This window comes from Eumetopias jubatus, unplaced genomic scaffold, assembly GCF_037043125.1.
Source record: "Eumetopias jubatus isolate StellerSeaLion01/CBP00866 unplaced genomic scaffold, mEumJub1_p1.0 scaffold_5, whole genome shotgun sequence".
Lineage (NCBI taxonomy): Eukaryota > Metazoa > Chordata > Mammalia > Carnivora > Otariidae > Eumetopias > Eumetopias jubatus.
Genome location: NW_028274811.1, coordinates 51,033,586 through 51,061,005, shown reverse-complemented (window position 1 = coordinate 51,061,005; position 27,420 = coordinate 51,033,586). Strand labels below are relative to the sequence as shown.

The following is a 27,420-nucleotide window of genomic DNA, read 5'->3' as shown; positions in this document are numbered from 1 at the left end:
GCATGCCGCGGCACCTCTCCCCATGGCTCACTTAGACAACTAGCGAAGCGGCTTCCTTTGTGAGGACAGCTTCCTGCCTCTACAGCCTCTCTGGGGGAAAGGGACCAGAAGCTGTTGGAGTTAGCCAAACCCGTGAAGCTGGCCTAAGTCAGTAAGTCTGGGTGACCCACCCCAGAGGGGTGGTCAACTGATACATGCTTGCCAGGAAATGCACTGGGCCATTCTGGGGCTGGGTTCTCAGCTATTTTTGGCAAGGATTGGTGGTATGCAAAAGCAACTTCCCCCTTTTTTTTTTTTTTTTTGGCACAGACCTAGCAAAAACTGAGCAATCAACATTTCTTGTTCCCCTGTCACCCTCCTGAGCACCTCTCTGCCTGCCGAATTACTGAGGCCATTACAGTTGGATTCCATTTCTCCACTTCAGGCACGGAATAAGCCCAGCAAGCTGGGGTGGCCTCATTCCGGTGATGGCTCTCCGTACCAGCTGCTTCCTGTTGGCGGTGATGTTTTCTGCAAGTTGTAAAGCCATCACCTCCTCGGATGGGATGTGCACTGAGGTGAGTCTGAACTGTTTGTCCTTAACCAGGTTAAACTGCCTGGAGATTTTGAGATTCAGCATGCAGTCCTATCTGAGCCTTGGCCTCCCAATATCCACTGTCTTTAAAAGGGTGACACAGTGTGTAAGTTTTTCTTTAGAGTGAATAAGGAGCCCAGGGGATGGGCTCAGCCAGGGGATGATCTGGGAGATTCTTCACTGGAAGAAGTGAGTGTTTTCCTCCTCGGCAAACAATTCCCTAAAAAACAATCCTGACTGGGGGCTCCTGGGTGGCTCAGTCATTAAGCGTCTGCCTTCAGCTCAGGTCATGATCCCAGGGTCCTGGGATCGAGCCCCGCATCGGGCTCCCTGCTCCATGTGAGGCCTGCTTCTCCCTCTCCCACTCCCCCTGCTTGTGTTTCCTCTCTCGCTGTGTCTCTCTGTCAAATAAATAAAATCTTTAAAAAAAAGAATGATCCTAATTGGGACATAAGACACCAGCAGGGTCTCAGGGCAAAGGACAGCCCTCCAAATGTGCTTCCAGCATGGAGGGGCTTTTTGCCCAACAACCTAGCATAAGGCCACTACCCCAAATAGTTTTCTGGTTTCCTGGAGATTAGTGAAGATGGCGTGTGCCAGGTTTTAGAGCATATAAAGATCACTCTGAATGAGTCTGGCTTTCTTCTCGCACTGGACAGCCCTCTATCTGTTTTATTAACCCACAGGAGTAACACTGGAGAATAGGGCCAGATTGCATCTTCTGTTTTGGCCCATAACAATATTTACCAACTTGTGGGACGTTCTTGGAGAGGATGGTGAGAGAAGGGAGAAGGGCCTCAGTCTCTTGCAAACTTCTAAAATGTTCCAATGTTCCTCCCACTGAGAAACTTTTCACAATTCTGGAGTCTAGAAGTCTAAGATCAAGGTGTCGGCAGGCTTAGTTTCTTCTGAGACCGCTCTCATGGGTTTGTTCTCTCTGTGTCTTCACACTGTCTTCCCTTTGACGTGTCCGTGTCCCGATTCTTCTCCTAAGGACACCGGTCATACTGTATTAGGGCCTATCCTAATGATTTCATTTTAACTAAATTACCTCTTTCAAGACTCTCTTTCCAAATAAAGTCACATTCTGGGGTACTCAGGTTAAGACATATGAATTTGGGGGCAACACAAATCAGCAAACAAAGGAACGGGTTCAAGGAAGAGGTTTTATCTAAAACCCCCAGAAGGCTACCTCCCCCTCATTCAGGCTGGAAGGTCAATTACACACAGACATGCAGGGGACATGATAAGAGGCTCGGAGTGCGGACACCACCTCCTCAGTGATCAGGGAGGTATGCCATTCACTATCTGACAACATCCTCAGGTAGGATAGTACCACAATTAAATTCCAGCTCACTGGGAAGCAAGCTCTTTTATACGCCCCCCTCTTAAGCCTACCAGTCCAACTCTTAAACCCCTGCATTGCTACAAAGCCCACGCAGCCCTCCAGAGGCCCACAAGGGAGTCCTGGGAGGCTCTGGAAAGCCCGTGGAAATACTAGACCATCTCACTTCCTATTGAGGACACTAGGTTCCAGAGTTGCCAGTTCCTTTTTGCAGGTGGCCCAGGCTTTGGCAGGGGAGAGGGGAAAGCAGCAGGGCGAGCATCCTAGGCCTTGTGCTACCTATTCCACAGCCCCCCTGACGCTCAGGTGGCAGAAGTGATGCTGAGGGCCCCGGGATCTCTGGGCCTGGCCCTATGCCGCAGCAAGAGCTTTCTTTTGGGAAAGTCAGGCGAGGCTGAAACCTTTCAATACCACAACCTCCTTGCAACTCTCCCTCCGAAAGGACCAATTTTCAATGCTTTGGAACCAATGCAATTAACATTGGATCTATACTTTCGTTTACATCCTCTATCGTGTATGAGTTTTGGTAACAGGATTCGCAGACTGTTTCCTGAGCGATCACTCTCTGTGACTCCTGGGACGTTGCTAGGGGATACAAAGATGAGTGAGAGTTTGGTCCCAAGGTAAGAAGTGCTGCTGGGAAGTGCAATAAAAGTGAGAAGGATAGGAGAGGAAGCTTTGGGTTGAAGTGTTTGGCCTTTTTTCAAGTGCAGATCACCCCAATTTGCCCAGCCCTCTCGCTCACCTTACTTTCCTCTTTTGTTCTGCCCTCCAGGTTAAGCAGATTTAACCACACACTGTCTATGGGCTCCTGTGGGCCCCATTAGCTCACCAAGCCCTATCCTGAAAATAAGTCTTTTGTTTTGCTTTGTCTGGAGTTTAATAAACCTTTTACTGAAGTAAAACATACATACAGAAGGCTCCCCAACCCTAAGTGGGCAGTTCAGTGAGTTTTCACCAAAGGGAATCACACGCATGTGACCGGCACACAGATCAGAAACAGCACATTCTCCGAAGGCCCTTCATGCCTCTTTGCAGTCACTAGCCCCCGGGGGCATCCAGTATTCTAACTCCCATGACCAAAGAATGATTTTTGTCTCTTTGTGAATTTTATATACAGGAGACCACATGGTATGTACTCTTCTGTGTCTGGTTTCTTTTGTTCAGCATTAAATATACGACATTTACCAAAGAGCCTACATAAAGCAATCATTCGTTTATCGTGTATTGTATATTTTTTGTGTATTGTGGTAGTCTCTTGTATTAGTGAACCACTATTTATTCATTCATTCTACTGTTAATGGCCATTTCCCTTGTTTTCAATCTCTTGGCTATTATAGATGCTGCTGCTTTGGACATTCACATCTATGTCTCTAGAAAAGAGATGTGCAAACCTTGATTAGGTGGTGATGTATTTGGTCATAGGGTATACATGTATTTAATTTCAGTAGATATTGCCAAATGGTTTTCCAAAGGGTTGCTACCCACTTATACTCATTGGCAATGTATATGAGTTCTGATTTCTCTATATCCTCACTAATAGCCTCACTATTGTTTAAGAATGTTAACCATGCTGCTGGATGAGTAGTGGTATTTACTGGGATTTAATTTTTATTTTCCTGATGATTAAAGTGAGTACATTTTCAACTTCACTGGCCATTTGCCTATCCTTATGTGTGTGTGCGAGGGAGAGAGGGAGAAAGAGAGAGAGAGGGAAGTGCTTCTCTTTTGCCCATTTTCCCTTGGGTTATCAGTCTTTTAAAAATTGATTTGTAAGAGTTCTTTACGTATTGTGGACACAAGTCCTCTGTCAGATTGCAAATATCCTCTCCCACCCCATGGCTTGCCTTTCCACTCTCCTAATGATACCTTCTGATGAACAGAAGTTCTTAATTTTCATGTAGATTAATTTGTTATTGTTCCTTTATTTTCAGTGCATCTCTGTCCTGTTTAAGAAATTTTTGCCTACCCCAAGGCCATAAAGATATATCCTATGTTTTCTGAAAATATACTTTGGATTTATTTCTACTGCCAGATTTCATATTTACATCTACAACCCACCTCGAATTGTTTGTTTTGTATATGATGTGAGGTGGGAGTCAAGATGAATTTTTTAGTAAACTTTTTATTTGAAAAATATTTCAAACCCAGACAAGTTCTAAAAATGTAATGAACATCCATAAACACTCCATGTGGAATCCTCCATTGTTATTTTCTACATGTTCTCTGTGTGTGTGTGTGTGTATCATAAGTAACAAAATTAGAGCCATGACCACATATTTGGAGGCTGACAAATGTGCAAAGTCTAACTGGAGTAAGTGTTCTGTGATTTGAATTCTAGTAGCCCTTTAGATGCACTCTTGAATAATTACTTTGGGGTGTAGACACAACACCTCATTTCACATGGGCTCATCTTGGCTGTCCCGTCCCCTCCAAACTGTGGTAGGAGGCAGTCCTTTAGTCCTGCGGAGGGGTGGGCAGTGCTTAGTGGAACTTCTTGTTAAGAGAACTCCAAGTTCACAAGTTCACAGATACAAAGACTTCTGCAGAGTTGTCAACAATGACATGATATTGTGATGATTCGGAGAAAGATGACTCTCGTCTCGTGAGTGCTCAACATACATTATCTCATTGATCCTCAGAGCTGGCCTGCAAACAAGGTTATCCCCCATCTATAGTTGAGGAAAAAGAAGGCTCAGAGAACACAGTTTAGTGGTTGAGAGCTGGGATTTGCCCCCGAGCAGTCTGACTCAAGACAAAGAGGAAACGAACGGCATATAATTGGGATGCCCTTTGCCTGGAGGTGTCAGTTTTAAGACTGGGTCCTCCTGGGAATATTTTATGTTGGGGAGCAATTATTACTCTGGGATTTGATGCAATCACACTGCTGTCTCTGGATAGAGGAATGAAAAATGGAAGGAGGGTCAATGTTTGTCATCCCAGACTCCTCATGCAAGGGGAGGAGCTAGCCGCTGTGGGTGCCAAATGCAGACGAGACATTCATTGGAGAGGTGGGAATTGGCACCCGGTGAAACTCAAAGGGTTCAAAATTAGAAAATGATTTCAACACTTTCGATAAAAGAAAATGCAGTGGGATAGCAGGAAGTTAGAGATACAGTGGAAGGCAGCAAAATAAGATCTTGATTGAAAAAATGCAAATGTATAGCTGGGAGGGAAAGGGATCGCAAACACAGAGGTTGCACTTGGAAGTCCTGCTGTGGTGAAAAGGCACAGCTCCAACAGGACGCTAGGGACAAAGTGGTTGGTGCCGGTCCCAGTGCACACGGGGTCGTGAGTAAATGCTCCCTGACTGGGAAGGTGGGGGGGGAGGCCGGGGACGGCTGCTGTGAATGCCCCGCAGCCTTGCTCAGCCCTGTATGGCTGCATGAGTTCACAGCAAAAAGGGACCCGTGTGCCATGGAACCAGCCAGGCTAGGAGAGAGAAGGTCATTTCAGACAGTGACCTGGCACTGAGGGCTAGAGAAGGAGAGCTGGTTTTATAGGAAGTGCTCATGTGGAACTCAGAGGAACCACAGGGGCTGCCTGGAGAAGCGATGAGCACGTGTCCCTGGCAGCCAGCCCTGCCCTGGGCAAAAGGGCAATGGCCACACGGTGTTCCCGTTCTGCAGCCTGTCCCTTCCTTCTCTCTTGCATTGCTGTTCCGTGGTCCCGGAATCCTGTGCTCTGCTAATCGCACTCCCACAAAGTTTTGAGATGGATCCTCACAGTAAGCAAGACACAACTTCATTCATGCAGGATTTCTGCCAAAAATGTATAACCTGCATCAAATCATGAGGAAAGATATGACCCCCAAGTGAGGGACATTCTGTAAGATATGAGGCTGTGTTCAGTAAAAAAATGAAATAAAATAGGAGAAGAAAAGATGGCGGAGGAGTAGGGGACCCTATTTCAACTGGTCCCCGGAATTAAGCTGGGTATCTACCAGACCACTCTGAGCACCCATGAAACCAGCCTGAGATGTAAGAAGATCTGGATCTCTACAAACAGAATTTTGTGGGTGGTTGGTTTCAAGGTACGAATGATTCCGCAGGCAGATATCGGAGGATAAACGGCAGCGGGAGGGAGCCTGGCCATGGGGATCCTACACGGCCGGTGAGCGACAGACTCGTGCTGGGGACCCAGCACAGACTCGCAGACGGGTAGCTTTAGGGCAGCCTCTGGGGCAGAAACCCGGAGCGGGATTGCACTCGGTAGAACTGGGAGCAGCTGGTGGTTTTAGAACCTCAAAGGGCAGAGACATGCTCCAACCTAGAGGCAGGACTGGGGGCGCTGTGGAGGGGCGCACAACCCAGGCCGCTGCAGTTTATAGCAGCATGGACAGAAACGGAGACAGTGTGGCCTGGAGAGCTCACTGAAGAACAGACTGCGGTCTTTCTGCTCTGAGGCAGAGGATTGGAAACGGTCTCTTCTACTCTGAATCGCGGGAGACGCGGAAAGCCGCCAGAGAACAAAAGCCCCAAAAACTGATTCCCACAGAGCCCATCCCCCACCACAGGGGGGCAGGGCTACTCCACCCAAACAGGGTTGCCTGAGTAACAGTGCAGCAGGCCCCTCCCCCAGAAGACAGGCTGGGAAAACAAGAGGCCAGCAACCCTAAGGTCCCAAGAAAACAGGTATATCTTGCTTGGGTTCTGGTCAATAATTTGGACTCTCTACATTCCCTCAACCACCCGTCAACAGAATGACTAGGAGGAGGAACCCCCAAAATAGAAAAGACTCAGAGATTATGACTTAGGCTGCAGATTTACAAATGGATTCAGATATAACCAAGACGTGGGAGATGGAATTCAGGCTAGCAACTGTGAAGACAATGGCTAGAATGGAGAATTCAATTAATGGCAACATAGAGTCTCTAAGGGCAGAAATGAAAGCTGAATTGGCAGAACTTAAAAATGCTATCAATGAGATCCAATCCAATCTAGATAATCTAACAGCTAGGGTAAGTGAGGCAGAAGAACGAATAAGTGACCTGGAAGACAATATAATGAATAAAAAGGGAAAAGAGGAGGCCAGGGAAAAACAACTTAGAATCCATGAAGCATTCCAATGTCAGAATAATTGGAATCCCGGAGGGAGTGGAGAGAGAGAGAGGACTAGAAGATGTATTTGAACAAGTCGTAGCTGAGAACTTCCCTAATCTGGGGAATGAAACAAACATTCGCGTCCTAGAGGGAGAGAGGATCCCTCCCAAGATCAAGGAAAATAGGCCAACACCCTGGCATGTAATAGTAAAACTTGCAAATCTTAAAACCAAGGAAACCATCCTAAGGGCAGTTAGGGGGAAGAGATTCCTTACGTACAGAGGGAGGAACATCAGAAAAACGTCAGACCTATCTGCAGAGACCCAGCAAGCCTTAAAGGGCTGGCAAGACATATTCAGCGTACTAAACGAGAAGAACATGCAGCCAAGAATACTTTATCCGGCAAGGCTGTCATTTAGAATGGATGGAGAGATGCAGAGCTTCCAAGACCGGCAGAAACTGAAAGAATATGTGACCACTAAGCCAGCCCTGCAAGAAATATTAAGGAGGGTTCTATAAAGGGAGAAAGACCCCAAGAGTGATATACAACAGAAATTTACAGGGACAGTCTATAAAAACAACGTCTTCACAGGCAACATGATGACAATTAATTCATATCTTTCAATAATCACTCTCAACGTGAATGGCCTAAATGCTCCCATAAAACGGCACAGGGTTGCAGATTGGATAAAAAGACAGGACCATCCATATGCTGTCTACAACAGACTCATTTTGAACCTAAAGGCACATCCAGATTGAAAGTGAAGGGATGGAGATCCATCTTCCATGCCAGCGGACCTCAAAAGAAAGCTGGGGTAGCAATTCTTATATCAGACAAATTAGATTTTAAACTAAAGACTGTAGTTAGAGACACAGAAGGACATTATATCATTCTTAAAGGGTCTATCCAACAAGAAGATCTAACAATTGTAAATATCTATGCCCCCAACATGGGAGCAGCCATCTACATAAGCCAACTGTTAACCAAAATAAAGAGTCATACTGATAACAATACGTTACTTGTAGGAGACCTCACAGATCATCTGAGCAGAAAATCAACACGGAAACAGGAGCTTTGAATGATACACTAGACCAGATGGGCCCCATAGATAATATACAGAACATTCCACCCTAAAACAACAGAATACTCATTCTTCTCGAGTGCACATGGAACTTTCTCCAGAATAGACCACATAGTGGGTCACAAGTCAGGTCTCAACCAATACCAAAAGACTGAGATTATTTCCTGCATATTCTCAGACCACAATGCTTTAAAACTGGAACTCAATCACAAGAAAAAATTTGGCAGAAATTCAAACACTTGGAAGCTAAAGACCACTCTGCTCAAGAATGTTTGGGTCAACCAGGAAATCAAAGAAGAACTTAAACAATTCATGGAAACCAATGAGAATGAAAACACACCAGTCCAAAACCTATGGGATACTGCAAAGGTGGTCCTAAGGGGGAAATACATAGCCATCCAAGCCTCACTCAAAAAAATAGAAAAATCCCGAATTCACCAACTAACTCTACACCTTAAAGAACTAGAGAAAAAGCAACACACGATGCCTCTAAGACACGCATTAGTAGAGAAATAATAAAAATTAGAGCAGAGATCAATGAATTAGAAACCAGAAACACAGTAGATCAGATCAACAAAACTAGAAGTTGGTTCTTTGAAAGAATTAATAAGATCGATAAGTCACTGGCCAGACTTACCCAAAAGAAAAGAGAAAGGACGCAAATTAATAAAATTATGAGTGAAAGGGGAGAGATCACGACTAACACCAAGGAAATAGAAACAATTATTAGAAATTATCAACAACTATACGCCAATAAACTGAGCAATCTGGATGAAATGGATGCCTTCCTGGAAACCTTATAAGCTGCCAAGACTGAAACAGGAAGAAATTGACAACCCGAATAGGCCAATAACCAGTAGCGAGACTGAAGAAGTGATTAAAAACCTCCCAAAAAACAAGAGTCCAGGGCCTGATGGATTCCCTGGGGAATTCTACCACACATTCAACGAAGAAATAATACCTATTCTCCTGACGCTGTTTCAAAAAATAGAAACAGAAGGAAAACTTCCAAACTCATTCTATGAGGCCAGCATTACCTTAATCCCCAAACCAGGCAAAGACCCCATCAAAAAGGAGAATTTCAGACCAATATCCCTGTTGAATAAGGATTCCAAAATCCTCAACAAAATCCTAGCTAATAGGATCCAACAATACATCAAAAGGATCATCCACCACGACCAAGTGTGGGATTTATCCCCGGGATGCAAGGGTGGTTCAACATTCGCAAATCAATCAATGTGATAGAACACATTAATAAGAGGAGGGAGAAGAACTATATGGTCCTCTCAATTGATGCAGAAAAAGCATTTGACAAAATACAACATCCTTTCCTGATTAAAACTCTCCAGAGTATAGGGATAGAGGGAACATTCCTCAAGTTCATAAAATCCATCTATGAAAAACCCATAGCGAATATCATCCTCAATAGGGAAAAGCTGAGAGCCTTTCCCTTAAGATCAGGAACACGTTAAGGATGCCCACTCTCACCACTATTGTTCAACATAGTACTAGAAGTCCTGGCAACAGCAATCAAACAACAAAAAGAAATAAAAGGTATTCAGATTGGCTAAGAAGAAGTCAAACTCTCTCTTTTCGCAGACGACATGACACTTTATGTGGAAAACCCAAAAGATTCCACCCCCAAATTAATAGAACTCATACAGCAATTCAGTAATGTGGCAGGATACAAAATCAATGCACAGAAATCAGTTGCTTTCTTATACACTAACAATGCAACTGTAGAAAGAGAAATTAGAGAAACGATTCCATTTACAATAGCATCAAAAACCATAAGATACCTCGGAATAAACCTAACCAAAGAGGTAAAGGATCTATACTCTAGGAACTACAGAACACTCATGAAAGAAATTGAAGAAGACACAAAAAGATGGAAAAATATTCCATGCTGGGGCGCCTGGGTGGCTCAGTCGTTAAGCGTCTGCCTTCAGCTTGGGTCATGGTCCCAGGGTCCTGGGATCAAGCCCCTCATTGGGCTTCCTGCTCAGCCGGGAGCCTGCTTCTCCCTCTCCCACTCCCCCTGTTTATGTTCCCTCTCTCACTGTGTCTCTCTCTGTCAAATAAATAAATAAAATCTTAAAAAAAAAAGAAAGAAAAGAAAAATATTCCATGCTCATGGATTGGAAGAATAAACATTGTTAAAATGTCTATGCTACCCAGAGCAATCTATATCTTCAATGCCATCCCAATCAAAATTCTAATGACATTTTTCAAAGTGCTGGAACAAACAATCCTAAAATTTGTATGGAATCAGAAAAGACGCCGAATTGCCAAGGAAATGTTGAAAAAGAAAAACAAAGCTGGGGGCATCACGTTGCCTGATTTCAAGCAATATTACAAAGCTGTGATCACCAAGACAGCATGGTACTGGCACAATATGCCTATAAGACATATAGGCCAATGGAACAGAATAGAGAACCCAGATATGGACCCTCAACTCAAATAATCTTTGACAAAGCAGGACAAAACATGCAATGGAAAAAAGACAGTCTCTTCAATAAATGGTGCTGGGAAAATTGGACAGCCACATGCAGAAGAATGAAACTCGACCATTCTCTAACACCATACACAAAGATAAACTCAAAATGGATGAAAGACCTCAATGTGAGACAGGAATCCATCAAAATCCTAGAGGAGAACATAGGCAGTAACCTCTTTGACATTGGCCACAGCAACTTCTTTCAAGATACATCTCCAAAAGCTAGTGAAACAAAAGCAAAAATGAACTTGTGGGACTTCATCAAGATTAAAAGCTTCTGCACAACAAAGGAAACAGTCAACAAAACAAAGAGGCAACCCACAGAATGGGAGAAGATATTTGCAAATGACATTACAGATAAAGGGCTGGTATCCAAGATCTATAAAGAACTTCTCGGGCGCCTGGGTGGCTCAGTTGGTTAAGCGACTGCCTTCGGCTCAGGTCATGATCCTGGAGTCCCGGGATCGAGTTCCGCATCGGGCTCCCTGCTCGGCGGGGACTCTGCTTCTCCCTCTGACCCTCTTCCCTCTCGTGCTCTCTCTCTCTCTCATTCTCTCTCTCTCAAATAAACAAATAAAATCTTAAAAAAAAAAAAGAACTTCTCAAACTCAACACCCAAAAAACAAACAAACAAACAATCAAGTCAAAAAATGGGCAGAAGATATGAAAAGGCACTTCTCTGAAGAAGACATACAAATGGCTAACAGACACATGAAAAAATGTTCATCATCATTAGCCATCAGGGAAATTCAAATCAAAACCACACTGAGATACCACCTTATGCCAGTTAGAATGGCAAAAAATGGACAGGGAAAGAAACAATAAATGTTGGAGAGGTTGTGGAGAAAGGGGAACCATCTTACACTGTTGGTGGGAATGCAAGTTGGTACAGCCACTTCAGAAAACAGTGTGGAGGTTCCTCAAAAAGTTAAAAATAGCGCTACTCTATGACCCAGCAATTGCACTCCTAGGTATTTACCCCAAAGACACAGATGTAGTGAAAACAAGGGCCATATGCACCCCAATGTTCCTAGCAGCGATGTCCACAATAGCCAAACTGTGGAAGGAGCCAAGATGCCCTTCAACAGACGAATGGATAAAGAAGATGTGGTCCATATATACAACGGAATATCACTCAGCCATCAGAAAGGATGAATACCCAACTTTTACATCAACATGGATGGGACTGGAGGAGATTATGCTATGTGAAATAAGTCACGCAGAGAAAGTCAGTTATCATATGGTTTCACTTATTTGTGGAACATAAGGAACAGCATGGAGGACATTAGGAGAAGGAAGGGAAGAATGAAGGGGGGGAATCGGAGGGAGAGAGGAACCATGAAAGACTATGGACTCCGGGAAACAAACAGGGTTTTAGAGGGGAGGGGGGCGGGGGGATGGGTTAGCCCGGTGGTGGGTATTAAGGAGGGCACGTACTGCATGGAGCACTGGGTGTTATATGCAAACAATGGATCGTGGAACACTACATCAAAAACTAATGATGTATTGTACGGTGACTAACATAATAAAATTTTAAAAATAAATAAATAAAATAAAATAAAAAATATACATCTATCTCAATGCCATGAGAGTCAACAAAAGGCTAAGGAATTGGCACAGACCAAAGGAGCCTAAAGAGCCATGAAAACTAAATGCAGTGTGTGAACTTGGATTAGAAAAACAAAATTAGTATAAAGGACAATATTAGGACAATTGCCAAAATGTGAATATGAACTGTATGTTGGACAATAATACCCTATCAATGTTCAATATTCTGAATTTGGTAACGGCACTGTGATTACAGAAGAGACATTCTTGTTCTCAGGAAATTTAGGGGTAAAGGGACATGATGTCTGCAATTTACTATCAATAAAAAAGAGAATGAGAATAGCCTCTGTGTGTGTGTGTGTGTGTGTGTGTGTGTACTCCTGCCTTAAAAAAAAAAACAATAACTGGGGCACCTGGCTGGCTCCGTTGGTAGAGCACGTGACTCTTGATCTCGGGGTTGTGAGTTTGAGCCCCACACTGGGTATAGAGATTACTTAAAAATAAAGTCTTTAAAAAAAAAAACATAATAGACTGCAAACAATTTAATACTGCTTGAGTGATTCCAGAGCACGGGGAGCTTTGTATCACCATCCATAATAGTAGCTGTGATTGTACAGGAGTGTAAATATGAAAGTCAAAGGGGAGGGGCTGTGTGTGTGTGTGTGTGTGTGTGTGTGTGTGTGTGTGTGTAGCTTAGGACATTCTCCTAAATGTGCTTGATTTTTAAATTCTCTTATAAACTGCAATTCTTGTCATTTGCCTCTTTCTCCCAGGAATCAAGGGCAGAGAGTTCATTGCAGTTTATACCTAACTAGAGATTAATGTATGACACAGGCTCATGGTGGATTTCTCAATACTCTGTGGTAGTGTTATCCACTGGTTCTCAGTTTTTCACTGGGTTGAAACTGAGGTTTTCATTTATCTGTCTTTGAATTTCCTAGAAGCTCCCTCAGGCCACTGGTTCAGTAGAGCTCCTGCTGGATCCTCAACTTTCTGAATTACATTAATGCAGTAAAGTGCTTAGTAAAGCACAGAAGAGGACTAATTTAAGTGTCTTGGGCACTTATATATTCAGGAGAAGGAGGGAATCACCAGCATGGTGCCTTTTGCTAAGGAACAGAAAAGAGCAAGACGACTCGAGGGAAGGTCCCTTTCTCCAAGTGTATGTGACATCAGTTATGCCAATGGAGACCAGAAAAGAGAAATGTCTTCTCAAAGCTACTCCAAACCTTAGCAGCTACTGGGCCTAGCAACATGTGTTTTCCCCACCAGTCGGCTAAATCTAAGTTTAATTGCAAAGTGTGCATTTCAAGGGCATTAGGTGGATCTGTGGCAGTGCCCAGAGGCGTTTGGGTCTCTAAAATGGGTCCGAAGAATGAATTGCAAGGAAATAAAAATAACAGCATTTTCATTAGTGACATTCATAACATTTTCACAATATAGAAGAAAACTGGTGATTTCCTGTAGATGAGCATGCTCCATGTCCCTACAAAAATGAGCACCACTATGCAGAAGTTAGAATCGAGCAGAAAGCAATTAAAACGGTGACATCTCTACAACACCAGGCTTCACAGTGAAGGAGAATGTGCTCAGTCTTCTGTTTCCTGCTAAGCGGGACTGTCTGCAACTCAGTTTGAGGACAGCTGTGAACTAGAGTCTGCTGGGGCAGGTCTTGCCCAGACCAGGACAGTCTCAGCGGGGCCGCTGGTAGGACCACTGTGTGCTGAGGGCAAAGGCAGGTCTGAAAGGGTGGATGAAATCACATGCAGTCTGACATGATGTGGGAGATGGCCCCCAGGTGCACCTTCCCGCAAATCATTTCTTTCTTTCCTAGGAGCCTCCTTGTGCGATATATACCCCATCAGACCTTCATCCTACCCCACACCCCTTCATCCTAAGGCATCATCCAGATAAATTATGGCCAACCCCTTCCCATTTTTACCTAGCTTGTCCAAGATTTGTGAGGCAGGGCATCTAACAAGTAGTGATTAGCAGACTTCTAAATACTTGACTCCCGTGGGGCACAGGATGAGGCAGTCCTCTGAGCTTACATGCATGGCTGCGCCCAAATGCTAGGGTCTGGTATCAGCAGCCTATGGTTCCAGAGATCCAAAACTGAGTCATGCTTCAAAGTTGCAAGGCCTCACGACCTACGGTCTGTGCCACACTGCTAGTTTGTTTAAACGTTGTATTAAGAAAAAAAAGTTTTTTGATGTGGTGGTCAATGATTCATTAGTTGCATATAACACCCAGTGCTCATCACATCACATGCCCTCCTTAAATATTAAGAAAATTTCTAAGCAGATACAGAAGTAGTTAGTTACAAGGAACCTCCGTGAATATGTATCTATATTCAACAATCATCAGTATTTTGCCTACTGATTTCACCTAACCACTCCTCCCCTCCTTTTTGCCCTGTTTTAAAGGAAATCCTCAACATCAAGTCATTTTATCCAGAAATACTTCAAGAGGCTTCTCAAGAGAGTAAGAACGTTGCTCTTATAATTAACAAAATTCATAATTCCTTAACATCTTCTAATATCCTGTCCTCAAAGTTTCTTGATAGTCCATAAAATGTCTTTTCCTAATGCTTTATTTGAATTAGAATCAAAACAAGGGGGCTACTGTATTGTTATTTGGTTTTACCTCTTAAAGAACTTTTATCTCTTGGTCACTTTTGACAGGAGCAATCTCCTCTTGTCCCACGCCCCTCTCTCTCTACTTCCCTAACACCATTCACAAGTCCAGAAAACAGAGTCGGTAATTCTATAGAATGCCCCACCTTCTGCATTTGGCTCACTGCTACCTTGTGGTGCTGTTTCACTTAAATCCGTCATACCATCTGTAGACTATAAGTAAAGTCTTGGATGCAAATTTAACTCTGGGGGGAGAGCGGGATGGGAAGAGGGACGAATACCTCATAAGCAGTACTGTGTACTTAATATTGTCTCACATTAGAAAGTGTGTAAGGTAGGACTGTCTTGTTTTAGTGACGCAAATGCAGAGTTGTTTGTTTTCAGACTGAAATAAAACATTTCCATGCATCCAAAATCAAAACTACGAAACAAAGTATGATCAGAGAAGTCTTCTTTCCTTCCCTGCTCCTCCATCTGGTTCCTTTCTTCCTCTTCAAGGCAATGAGTTTTGGGCTTTTTTCCATGGTTTCTTTTTGAAAATATAAGAAAGGCACAAACCTTTTTTTACAGAAAAGGTAGCACAGAATATGCAACATACTACATACCATATACCATGTACTACATACCATACATGTACATTCTGTACCTGGCTTTTTACACCTTACAGTATACCTGGATATCACTCCATATCAGCATGTGGAGATCTTACTCATTCTGTTTTCATTTGCAGACAGTTCCATCTTGCGAATGTACTGTATTTCATTCAACAAGTCCTATATGGATGAATAATCTGGTTATTGCCTATCTTTTGGTATTGCAAAAATTGCTAAAGTAAATAATCTTCTGCATGCGTCACTTTGTGCCTTTGCAGGTATATATTTGGTAAAGATTGCTGGAAGTGGGATTGCTGCTCAAAGGATAAAATATATGTAATTTTGCTAGTCGATCAAATTACCAACTCTGACATGAATTTACATTGTTTCTCTCATCAGAAAGAAGCCAACAACACATATAACTGTGAAAATTTAGGTCTCACAGAAGTTCCCAATACGTTACCAAATACAACAGAATTTTTGGAATTCGGCTTTAATTTCTTGCCTACACTTGAAAATACAACTTTCAGCAGACTCGTAAGTCTTATCTTCTTGGACTTAACCAGGTATGTATCTGAGTTCCTTGTCTGTAGTTGATGTTTTACTTATGTAATAACACAGCTTGCATTCAAATTGTTTCCAGGATCTTCTTTTGGGAGCACAGGGACACTCTGTCTATCCTGCATGTTTACTCTTTCCCATGAAATGTTTTTATGCAGGTGAAATGTAATATTTAAAAAACCCAGTCAGTGGAGAGAAAAGTGGATTATTTTCAAACTAGATTGCATCAGCAGTGTTAAGAGGTTCTAAGGAATACTGATTAAAAAAAAACAAAACTGAAAACAAATCTTGTATTAAATCAGATGCCATAGTTTATTCTTGGGTGAGGACATTTTAAGAAAAATTTACAGGAGAAACACATAAGCTACTCACTTTTTCCTCCTCTAAATTGAGAACAGAGTTCCATTATTTCATTTTAGAAGCTGAATCAGGATTCCAAAGGCTGAACCAGTGTTTGTGAACCAATGGGCAGAAGTATCACAAGAAAATAAGGGAAGAAAACAGAAGGGAAATACAGCCTGCGTGTGTGTGTGCATGTGTGTGTGCGTGCGTGTGTGTGTGTGCATGTGTGTGTAAGACGGGAAAGGGCTTTGCATGTGGATGGGGTCTGCCTCCCTTGCAGCAGCTCTATTTCTTTGGTGGTTCAACTTGAGCTTCTGCAGAGTGGCAGAGCATTCACATCCCTACAACTATTTCAACTCTATAACCACCCCTGGGAGGTAGGCATGCTGAATATCACCGTCCAACTCATGTTCAATGAGGAAATGGAGGCTCAAGGAGATTTTGTGAGTTTGCTTAGGGTCACAGAGTAAGGGAACTGGGACTCTGCTCTCCTGAGTCCCAGTCCAGAGGCCCCCAGGGTACCCCAGGCCACCTCCACAGCCAAGATTCCACAGGCTGCCTGCCCACACTTCACTGAGACAAAGCCTTGCCCTTTCAGACAGGGACAGAGGTAAGTCTACTACCTACCCATTGTGCCCTTGAGACATTTACTTTCTCTCTACTTTACCATTTCTCATTTTTAGATGGAATGAGTTTGACCACATTTCTAACGACTGCCTGGGGCCGGGAGAGCTTTTCCAGCTAGAGGACCCTAGGTTTCCTCTTCTGTTATTTTCAAACGGTGATACAAATATGACCTCGTACTTTCTAAACTCCCTCTCCTTAGCTCCCCGAGCCCCTGCCTCTTACCTGGCCACCAGTCAGACACTATTTTTATTACTTTAGCAGCTACTGTTTCTTTAGCTTTACCAACATGTTTTCTGTTTTCTTTGCTCATTCTTCATCTTGCTTTTCAGACTTTCTCTTGGAACGATTTTCCTTTTTTCCTGAAGTAGATATCTGACAATTTCTTTCGTGAAAGTCTGTTAGCAGTAAACTCCCTTGGTTTTTGTTTTGTTTTTCCAAAAATGTATTTCCCGCATGATTCTGAGTTGGTAGGTGTTTTTCTCGGCCCATTGATGCTGCCGTTCCATTCTCCCCTTGTCACTGTTAAGACAGTCACCTGTCTATGTAATCACTGCACACACACACGTAATCTTTCCTCTCTGGGTGTTTCCAGTAGTTTCTCTTTGTCTTGGGCACTCTGTAATATCACTGTGCTGCACTGTGTACATCGTTGGGCTCCTTGAATCTGCAAACGGTGACTTTCATCAATTCTAAAATATTCCGGCCATTATTTGTTTGCAACTTGGTTTGCTTCCATTCACTCTTTCATCTCCTCTGATTCTCTGATTCATATTGCAGCTTCTCATCCATCCTCTGTATATGTCAATATGCCCTTTTTGTTTTCTGCCTCTTTGGTGGTTTGGACTATATTCTAAGTAATATTTTCACATCTACTTTTAGTCCATTAGTATCCTCTTCAGCTGTGTCTAATCTCTTGTATAAACTGTCCTTGGTCTTTCAATTTCATTAACTTCCTATTTCAGTAAATTTCAGTGACTTCATTTTACAAATATATCACATCAGTTTTAATAAATTTTTCCTTCATCATATTATTGGTTCACACTGTTTCCTTTAAACATATCAAACACATGTTTGATAGAAATATATTTATTATATATTCTGATAACATATATCAGGTATCTCACATATTCTTTATAAATCATATATATATTATCAGATATACCTCATAATTCTAGTATCTGCTGTTTGTTTTAACCTGATTCTGTAGAACATTTTTTAAAAGGATTTATATATTTGCTTAAGAGAGAAAGCATGAGCAGGAGGGGCAGAGAGAGAGGGAGAGAGAACCTCAAGCAGACTCACACTGAGCGCAGAGCCCGACACAGGACTCCATGCCATGAACCTGAGATCGCAACCTGAGCCGAAACCAAGAGTTTGATGCTTAAGTGCCTGCACCACCCAGGCCCCCCGTAGAACACTTTTTTAACTGACTTTGACTACTTAATTCCCTTATGTGTTCAGTGAAATGTTACTTTGAGCTCATTTATCATTTGAAACTTGATGTAGATCTTTGTTTAAAATACTTTCCTGGAATTAGACAATGGTATAATGGCTACAGAAAATAAGCCTACATTTTTTTGGAGATGCATAATGAAATATGTATAGGATATCTAGGATCCAATTTAAAATAATTCAGGAGGGAGAGGTAGGAACAGAAGAAGCAAAGAAGTATATATGGCAAAATCTCGAGAACTATTGCAACTGTGTGATAAATGAAAGTCTATTGTACTATGATCTTTACTTTTATGTAAATTTGAAGGTTTTTCATATTAAAAGTTAATTAAGTAGGTACATTACTCCCGAAGAAATTTCTGTTTACTTCTGCCAATTACCTGAAGTCACTATCATTCCAGAGCCACTTGAAACTCAATTTTCTCCAGAGGCTTCTTTTGGGTGGTCCACAGAGGGAACGTCAGCTCGGGCCACGGTCCTCATGAATAGAAGCTTATGGGTAGAGACTCTCAGAGGAGACCTCTCTCATTATTGTTGTTGTTCCATCCAGAGCTATGGCCAAGAAAAACACGTATCCTCAAGGTCATCCTCTATGACTTTTTTTTTTTAAGGTCATCCACTGAAAGGATCCCTTTTGAGGGTCTTGGCGGTTGGCAGGTTTTTAATAGGACCTCTTACTCTGCTTGGACCCCAACCTTTGTCTCCTGCCATGGTGCATGTGGCTTATTACAACTCGGGCTCTAGGCCACCAAGGACTGGCAGACATTGGCAGATATGACAAAGCTAGCTCTAGGGCTCACTTGCTCCTAGGGATTCCAACTTCTTTTTCTAAGGGAATTAGAATTCTAAGGAATTCCCTTATTGATCTCCAGGGGAGTTCTGTGTGTGCGCGTGTGTGTGTGTGTGTGTGTGTGCGTGCGCGCGCGCGTACATGCTCGCACCTGTGTGTGCATGCATAATCCAGTATTTTCAGATGATTCAATACCAGGATGAAAACTCTAGTGTTCCATATTTCTATGGAGCATTTTCATATGTATCATTTGACTAACAGCTGTTCCACAAAGTACTCATCATTTCTATACTTTATAGCTACAACAAAAGAGGTTGAGATAAGTTGTGATTTGCCCAGAATGACAGAGATACATATATCATATATCATATGTTATATATTATACATTATATATAACATGCTGTAAATTACTTAAAATAGTAAATAGTTGGATTTTGCCTACACTCAAACCGCTAACTGTTCCTTAGATTCTAAACACAAACCTCAGAGAGTTCAATCCAAAGGGGTAAGATACCTGGAAAAAATTCTAAATTAGAGTTTTCAGAATTGAGGTTAGCCAATTAATTCAACAGATCATCTGTTGGTACTGAAGAAAGTTTTTTGTGTTTTATTTCAAGTAACAATGTATACTGTTTTTACTAAACACAAAAGATGGCTTTGTTAATGTAGGTCACTGTGATAGTTTTTCTTTTTTCCAATTAATTACTGTTAAATGTTATTACCTTTTCAAGGTGCCAGATCAACTGGGTACATGAAGACACTTTTCAAAACCATCATCAGTTGAACACAATTGTGTTGACTGGAAATCCCCTGATATTCATGGCAGAAACATCTCTTAATGGGCCCAAGTCGCTGAAGCATCTTTTCTTAATCCAAACAGGAATATCCAATCTTGAGTTTATCCCAATGCACAATCTGGAAAACTTGGAAAGCTTGCATCTAGGAAGCAACCATATTTCCTCCATTAAGTTCCCAGAAAACTTCCCAACCCGGAATCTGAAAGTTCTGGATTTTCAGAATAATGCTATTCACTACCTCTCTAGTGAAGACATGCATGTTCTGGAACAGGCCACCAACCTAAGCCTTAATTTCAATGGCAATGACATTAAAGGCATCGAGCCTGGAGCTTTCCATTCAAACATCTTCCAAAGTTTGAAATTTGGAGGGACTCTTAACTTGTCTGTTGTATTAAAAGGTCTACAGAACTCTACTACTCAGTCTCTCTGGCTGGGGTCATATGAAGACACTGATGACCAAGACCTTACGTCAGCCATGTTTGATGGACTTTGTGACATATCTGTTGAAAGCATCAATCTACAGAAGCACTATATCTCTGATATCTCATCTGCCACATTTCGGTGCTTCACTCAACTCCAGGAATTGGATCTGACGGCAAATCACTTAAATGAGTTACCCTCTGGGATTGAGGGGATGAAGGCTCTCAAGAAATTAGTTCTCAATGTAAATAGTTTTGACCAATTGTGTCAAATCAATGCTGCCAGTTTTCCATCCCTTACAGACCTCTCTGTCAAAGGCAACATAAGGAAACTTGACCTCGGTGCTGGGTGTTTGGAAAAACTAGAAAATCTTCAGAAACTTGATTTAAGCCACAGTGATATAGAGGCTTCTGACTGCTGCAATCTTCAGCTCAAAAACCTGGCCCTCTTACAGTACCTAAACCTGAGCTACAATGAGCCTCTCGGTCTCCGGAGTCAGGCGTTCAAAGAATGTCCTCGGCTAGAAGGTCTAGATTTGGCATTTACCCACTTGTACATTAAGGGTCCACAAAGTCCTTTCCAAAACCTCCATCTCCTACAGGTTCTGAATCTTTCTCACTGTCTCCTGGATACCAGCAATCAGCACTTTCTAACAGGCCTGGTGGATCTCCGCCATCTAAATTTACAGGGGAATCACTTTCAGGATAGGAGTATCTCAAAGACCAACCTACTTCAGACCTTGAGCAGCTTGGAGATTCTTATTTTATCCTCCTGTGACCTCCTCTTCATAGACAAGCAAGCATTCCAGAGCCTTAGGAAATTGAGTCATGTTGACTTAAGCTACAACAGCCTGACGGGCAATAGCATTGATGCTCTTAGTCATCTTCAGGGAATCTACCTCAATATGGCCGCCAATAACATCCACATCATCCCATCTCATCTCCTCCCCACCTTGTCCCAGCAGAGCACCATTAATTTAAGTCACAATCCCCTGGACTGCACTTGTTCAAATATTCATTTTGTAACATGGTACAAAGAAAACCTGCAGAAATTTGAGGGCTCAGAGGACACCAAGTGTGCAAACCCCCCATCTTTAAGAGGAGTTAAGCTGTCTGATGTCAAACTGTCTTGTGGGATTACGGCCACGGGCATTTTCTTTCTTGTAGTATTTTTATTCTTGGTTGCCATTCTGCTCATTTTTTCAGTTAAATTCCTTCTGAGATGGAAATACCAACACATTTAATGCTGAAGGTTTCTAGAGATGGCAAGTCAATGTGTTCAGTGAGAATGCCCCAAGTAAAGGAACTGTTGTCTGTTCCTTTTCGGTCTGTCAGACTTTTCGGACTGGTTCCTGCAGCTGGGCAGGGATTCATTGTGCTTTTCTGAGTCCAAGAGCTAATGAACCTTCCTGGAACTTAAACTGACTAGGGCTGGGGGCGCCCAACCACAGCTGTGAGAGACCCAGAGCCATTCCTTCACATGGAAGGTGGTTGGAGGACCCATGGCAGGGAAAGGCCAGGAGAAGAATGCACTAGGAGGCCATCTCCCTTCCACTTGTGGGCACCCCTCAAAGCAGCTCCTACCCTGACCCTAAAAGATGATCAACTCTTCCCACTAAGCAGTGCTGACAGCCCCAGCCCAAACTCTGTCTCCCACAGCTTGGACATCGTGCTTGGCTCTGAGTCCTCAGTAAGGCAGTCATTTGAAAAACGTGTTGAGGATAAAGTCTCAAAGCTTATTTTAAATGAAAAAGGGGATACACGGTGAATTTAAAAGAAGAGGCCGAGAAATGAATCTTGACATCAAATTGACTTCACTAATCTCCTTAATCCTTAGGTTCCTAAGGCCTCTACAAAGCCGCTAGGGCGCAAATAGCTACCAAAAAAAAAAAAAAAAGGCACCCACCAGCCCCCATCCCCCAAGGTCTAGGAGTTTAGCTACATTGGCCCCCCTCTCTTCAGAATCATGGAAGCACCTTCTACCTATCTGGGGTGTTTGCTCTTACATTACAAATCCTACCTTATGCACGGGCCGTGGTCCAAATGCTCTTCTCATTTGGATGCCTGGTCCTTAGAAGCTTCTCTCCCGCAGAAACTATGAAATAAATGGTGGTTTGGTTCCCAGGCCAGCTCTCAAAAGTCTGTTCACCTGGGACAACAATTGAGACAGCACATTTCTGTTGAAAACCAGTGGAAGAAAACATTGCTTGTACGCTAGCTGTCCAGAACACAATAAGCTGGCTTACTGAGTTTCCGGTGAGGCTGGGGGTGTCAGCAATGGTTATACCAGTGGAAAAGAGAGGACGAGACCATTGAATGTAGAGAGATGGAAAGGCCAGGGAAGGGGGAAAGTGTTATGACTTAGGCCTTACAAGGCACAAAGGGTCACACTCATGTAGGGCTTGATCTTCTGCAGTCTCGACGGCAGATAAGATTGGAACCTCTTGTCCTCAGGTGTTGCATATATATGGCCTTAAGTTCCATAATGAATTTTAGGCTAGAGGTGGTAACTTAGAGTTATGAAAATCTGATAGGCTATCAAAATCAAATTAACTTTCATATCCAATCAGAATTGGTTAGCCCTTCAGATGAGGGCATAAGAATGGGACATATTAACAGAGTGGAAACGTGGGGAGCAGCCTCCCTTTACCTCTGTATCCCCAAGCACAGCAAGAAAGACAGGAAATAGTGAAGAAATGCCACAAACCTCTACTGCAAACGCTCCGCTAGCCTTAGGGGGATTTTTTTTGTGTGGTCCTAGATGGGAAGCCAAGTTTTCTCAGAAGTTCTTGGTTAAGAGCACAAGGTGGGGGCTAAGGTAAAGTGAGAGAGGCACTTGCCTTGGGTGCAAAATTTAAGGGGGAAACAAAAAACTCATTTTTAATGCAGTATTTTAAAAAACTTTTTTAATGCAGTATTGTAAAAACTTTCACGAAAGAAATACATGGTAAATAAAATATCAACATTCTTAAAAACAGGATCCATAATAACAGTCCCATGCTGAACCATATTAAAGAGCCTGAGGCAAAAGGAAAAATCAGTAATACTGATGCTGCCTTTACTTAAAATTTTGATATTTTGTTCATGGTTGATAATTTGCATCAGTTTTTTTTTTATTTAATGTTGCATTAAAATATTACCTTCATTACTGAGTTCTTTGGTGCCCCCTTAAATTTAGCACCCAGGGTGGGTGTCTCACTGGCCTCACCCTGTTCCCACCTTGAGGAATGCTAAGAAGTAGGGATTCTCAGCTAACTCCCAGGCCACTGTTCACCCAGGGCCTATTAGCAGGCATGTGGTCTCAGTTTTACTCAGAAGCATCTATCTCTTTCCCCTCACTGTCTGGCAGCAGGTCAAAGTGTCCAAGAACTTACACCTTGTTGTCCAAGGTGTTGGTAACTTCCAGCTCCTGGGCTCAAAGGCATCCTTCCTTCAAAGCCAAGAGAGGTGGCAGAGATGAGTGGGTACCATATCCCCCTGAGCTCTAGGTGGCCCGGACCTGATGAGCGAGGGCAAGCTGAGCACCACTCTGCTAATGAAATGACACATCACACAATTAGCTGCTTTAATTACCTTGGATATCAGTGCTTGGGAAAACAGGTGCCTGAAAAGGAAGTTTTCCTCAGCTTTCCTGAGGGAGCATTGGAGATGCAATCATTTAAACATGTGTGTGGAAGGAGAAAGTAAGGGCTACAAATATGAGGAGATTGGGCTTCACCCATCATCTCCCTTTCTTCCTTCCCAGGGCCTACAATGGTGGGGCACCATTCTGAGAAGGCCAGTTCAAGCCACTGCTGGGTTGGTATTGGCCTTGAGTCTGGCAGCGACCGAGGCCTTTTCTCACTGAGTCCTGGGCTCAGGAGGGACCTGGCACACAAGTGGGCACGGCTGCCTTGGCCAGGCTCCGTCGGTGTGCAGAGTGTGTGTGTCGGGGGACGGTCTTCCAGGCAGCTCCCTACCTGCTGCCATGGGAAAGTCCCCTCGTTCTGGGGACCTGGAGGCAATGCTAGTTTAAAAGTTCAGGCAGCCAACCCTCCCAAGTCAAGAGCGAGCACCCCAGCCGACTACAGCACCCCATGCACCCCACTCTTGTGCCAGAGCCACTCACCTCTGAGAAGTCAGGGGGGCAGGGGAGCAGGACACACGGTTAATTTGTTTCATTGATTGTGTTCATTTGCTTGTACCAAATTAGATGATCAGCTTCGGAAACTCTTGAGAGATGTTCCTGGTAGTGACCCTGAAGATGCAAAAACCATGCTCACTGTTTCCCCCCTCCCTCCCTTCTTTCTCTTTCCTTTTTCTTCCTTTGTGGTCTCCTCCCTTCTTTCCTTTTCTCCTTCCCTCTCTGTGCTTCCCTCCTTCTTTGCTGGTTTCAGGCTTTCCTTCCTCCCGTCTTCTACACCTCAGCTTATGGAAGTTCACACTCTATGAATCCCGTCCAAGACAGAGCCAAGCCACTGAATTCCCTGTGCATTCCAGCAAATTCAGGCTCTTCCCTGACTTCAGGACTTAAGCTGCGGATAGGAAATGCTAACTGCTGACTTACCACTCCAGAGCCACACTGTGCCCCACAGCAGTTCACGTGTGAGAACAAAAATGCAAGTATTCTGTTCAGGATGTCCAGGATGTGGATTGCATCACGTGCGAGTCGGTGGGGTCCTAAGGCCCAGCCAAATGTATTTGCCTGTCTTGCTTTCACTTCTCAGGCGCGCGCCCCTTCTGTGGCATGCAACTTGCTATTCCGTAAGGACACACTGATCCAAGGCTTTGTAACAGCTCCTCTGTTTTAAGCAACAGTAAATTCACCCTGCAAAGTCAGAAAGGGAGCTTTTTTGATAGCTGCTGTCAATTTTATTGTTTTATCCTGGTTACTAGGATAGAATCTGGAGACATGGTGTGTTTATTGGTTTTATGTATCGCATGTTGTTACCGCTCTGACAAGCTACTCCTATAAAAATGTGTTATTATTGCATGTTGTAGCTCAGTGAGCTGACCCTGCATTTCAAAGCGTACTGAAGCAAACAGCAGTGAAGTCCATAAAAGCTGACTGGCCTCCATCACAGAGGACTCTCTATGCATGAGCTGCAACTCCCACAATCTGGTGGCTAATTATCCCTTTCCCCGGAGCCACAGCCATCATTGCTAAACGAACACAGCACAGACCCAAACAGAGGCATTATCTGGAAAATTTCCAGACAGGAAACTGCCATCTTAGTCCTACTCTTCCAATTCCCCAATAAGTATCATTTGCAATTTTGAAGTCTATGAAAGTATGAGATGAACGGCTTTTAAATGGTTTTGTATAAGATGCAAGAGGGGCAGCTGACATGGTTTTCTCCCTTGACTGCTAAAGAAAAAGTTAACTTGGGTTAGAGCAAGAAAGAGTGTGATTAGTTCTAAGCAAGTCACAACTGGGGATCCTGGGTGTTTAACTAGAATCAATCGCGTGGAATGTGAAGAGTTAGAACGTTTAATAGCGGAAGGTGGGGTTAGCTTGAAGGCTGCAAAAGAATGGGCCAGCCAGGTATGGCTCCCAGAGACTGATTTATCACCAGAATCATCTGGGGGATTCATTACCAAACAGATTTCTCTGCCCTACCCCTAGAGGTTGGAATTGTGTTTAGACTGGGTTTGGCTCCAGACTCTAAGCCAAATGATTTCATGTGAAATATCCTTCCCTAATTTTAATTTTATCAACCAATAGTGGAGTTGTATGTTAAGCTCCATGAGTCAAATGAGTTGAAGAACTGCTCCATATTCTCTAAAAAGAAATTTTTGTAACAAAATGGGAATAAGGGGCTAAGGAGCCTTCAAATCCAAGGGTGAGACATCCTGGGGCGTGAAGCCTATTGGTCTCTTGCTACAACTGCTGGGCCACAAGACTCTGCTGCGTAGCTCCCTCGCTCCCCGACCCACCCTCCACTTGCACTCCCATTCCAACCCGTCTACTTACAGTATGAAATCAGTTGTTGAATAATGCTGGTCTTGAGGAAGGAAAGAACTAATCTACAGATTATTTTTAAAAAGTCATTATTGTTCATGAAAAATTAAACAGTGAACTTCATTGAACTCTCATCCCCCCCAAATTGAGATATTCTCTAAGCATGTGACTGTTCAAGACAAGGTATTAGATCCCACAAAGATAAGCAGAGGACAGGTGGCCACCAGAGTATCCATCCATCTCCTCCTTCTCCCTGCATGTTCATTCATGGGTTTCCTCAACAGCTTGGGTCTCCCTTTTTTGCTTTCTCTTATCTTTGGAAACAACCTAAATATTCAATAATAGAAGAATGACTTAATAAATTAGATGATGTGAACATCATCATGTTCTGTATTCTTGGGTGGGAAAGGAACATTGGAAACCTGTTGGTATGACCAGGAATTAGAGAAATACAACTTAAAATGAGATAAAGGTTTATATCTATTAGTCTGGCAAAAAAGAACGAGCTGAATAATAGCATCGGTGGGATGTGGGGTTATAGGAACTGTGTGCATGGCTTATGGCTGTAGATGGGTGAAGCCATTCAAGAACCCTGTGACAACAATTAGTCAAGTTAAATATGTGACCCACAAATTCTGCGAGGGTATATTTCCAAAGAAAATCTCACATTTCCACAACAATATTTAGTGCGGCATTATTTATGGAGGGGGACGTTCAAAGCAGTTTGAGTGTTCATCACTAGGAAAATGGGTAGGTACATGTGGAAGACACCCACCATGGGTATTGTACAGTCGTCAGAAGCAGTGGGCTAGATATAGCTCTAGCAATGTATTTGAATCTTAAACATACAGTGTTGGAGGAGGTCATCGATAGGACACGACTACTGGTTGACCCATGAGTTGGACCTGCGCCATCAGAGGCTCCTCACACCCTCCCCTGTTCCTGGAATGTACACTCTACCCACCATTCCCACAATGGGAGCTGGTTTGAAGGAGCAGTCTGGAGAGAGCCACGTTCTGTTGATCTGGATGGTACACGTAACTGAACCCTGTTAAGACCTCTATACAAACTTTTAAGATTCAGGCACATGGGTGCAGAGATCTACTTGTCTGTGGCCACCCAAAACAAGCCTCATACGCAAGTTTCCTTGCTTATTAAATCTGCCACCTACCAA

At 43.2% G+C, this 27,420-nt stretch overlaps 1 protein-coding gene across 1 annotated transcript; it reads left to right on the top strand.

Moving 5' to 3' along the window:
• Window positions 1-340: 340 nt before the first annotated feature.
• On the top strand, window positions 341-27,420 carry CD180 (CD180 molecule). Its single transcript, XM_028123878.2, has 3 exons — window positions 341-557; window positions 15,717-15,883; window positions 19,821-27,420. The coding sequence occupies exons 1-3, from the start codon at window positions 468-470 to the stop codon at window positions 21,547-21,549; spliced, it is 1,986 nt and encodes a 661-aa protein (XP_027979679.1). The 5' UTR covers window positions 341-467; the 3' UTR covers window positions 21,550-27,420.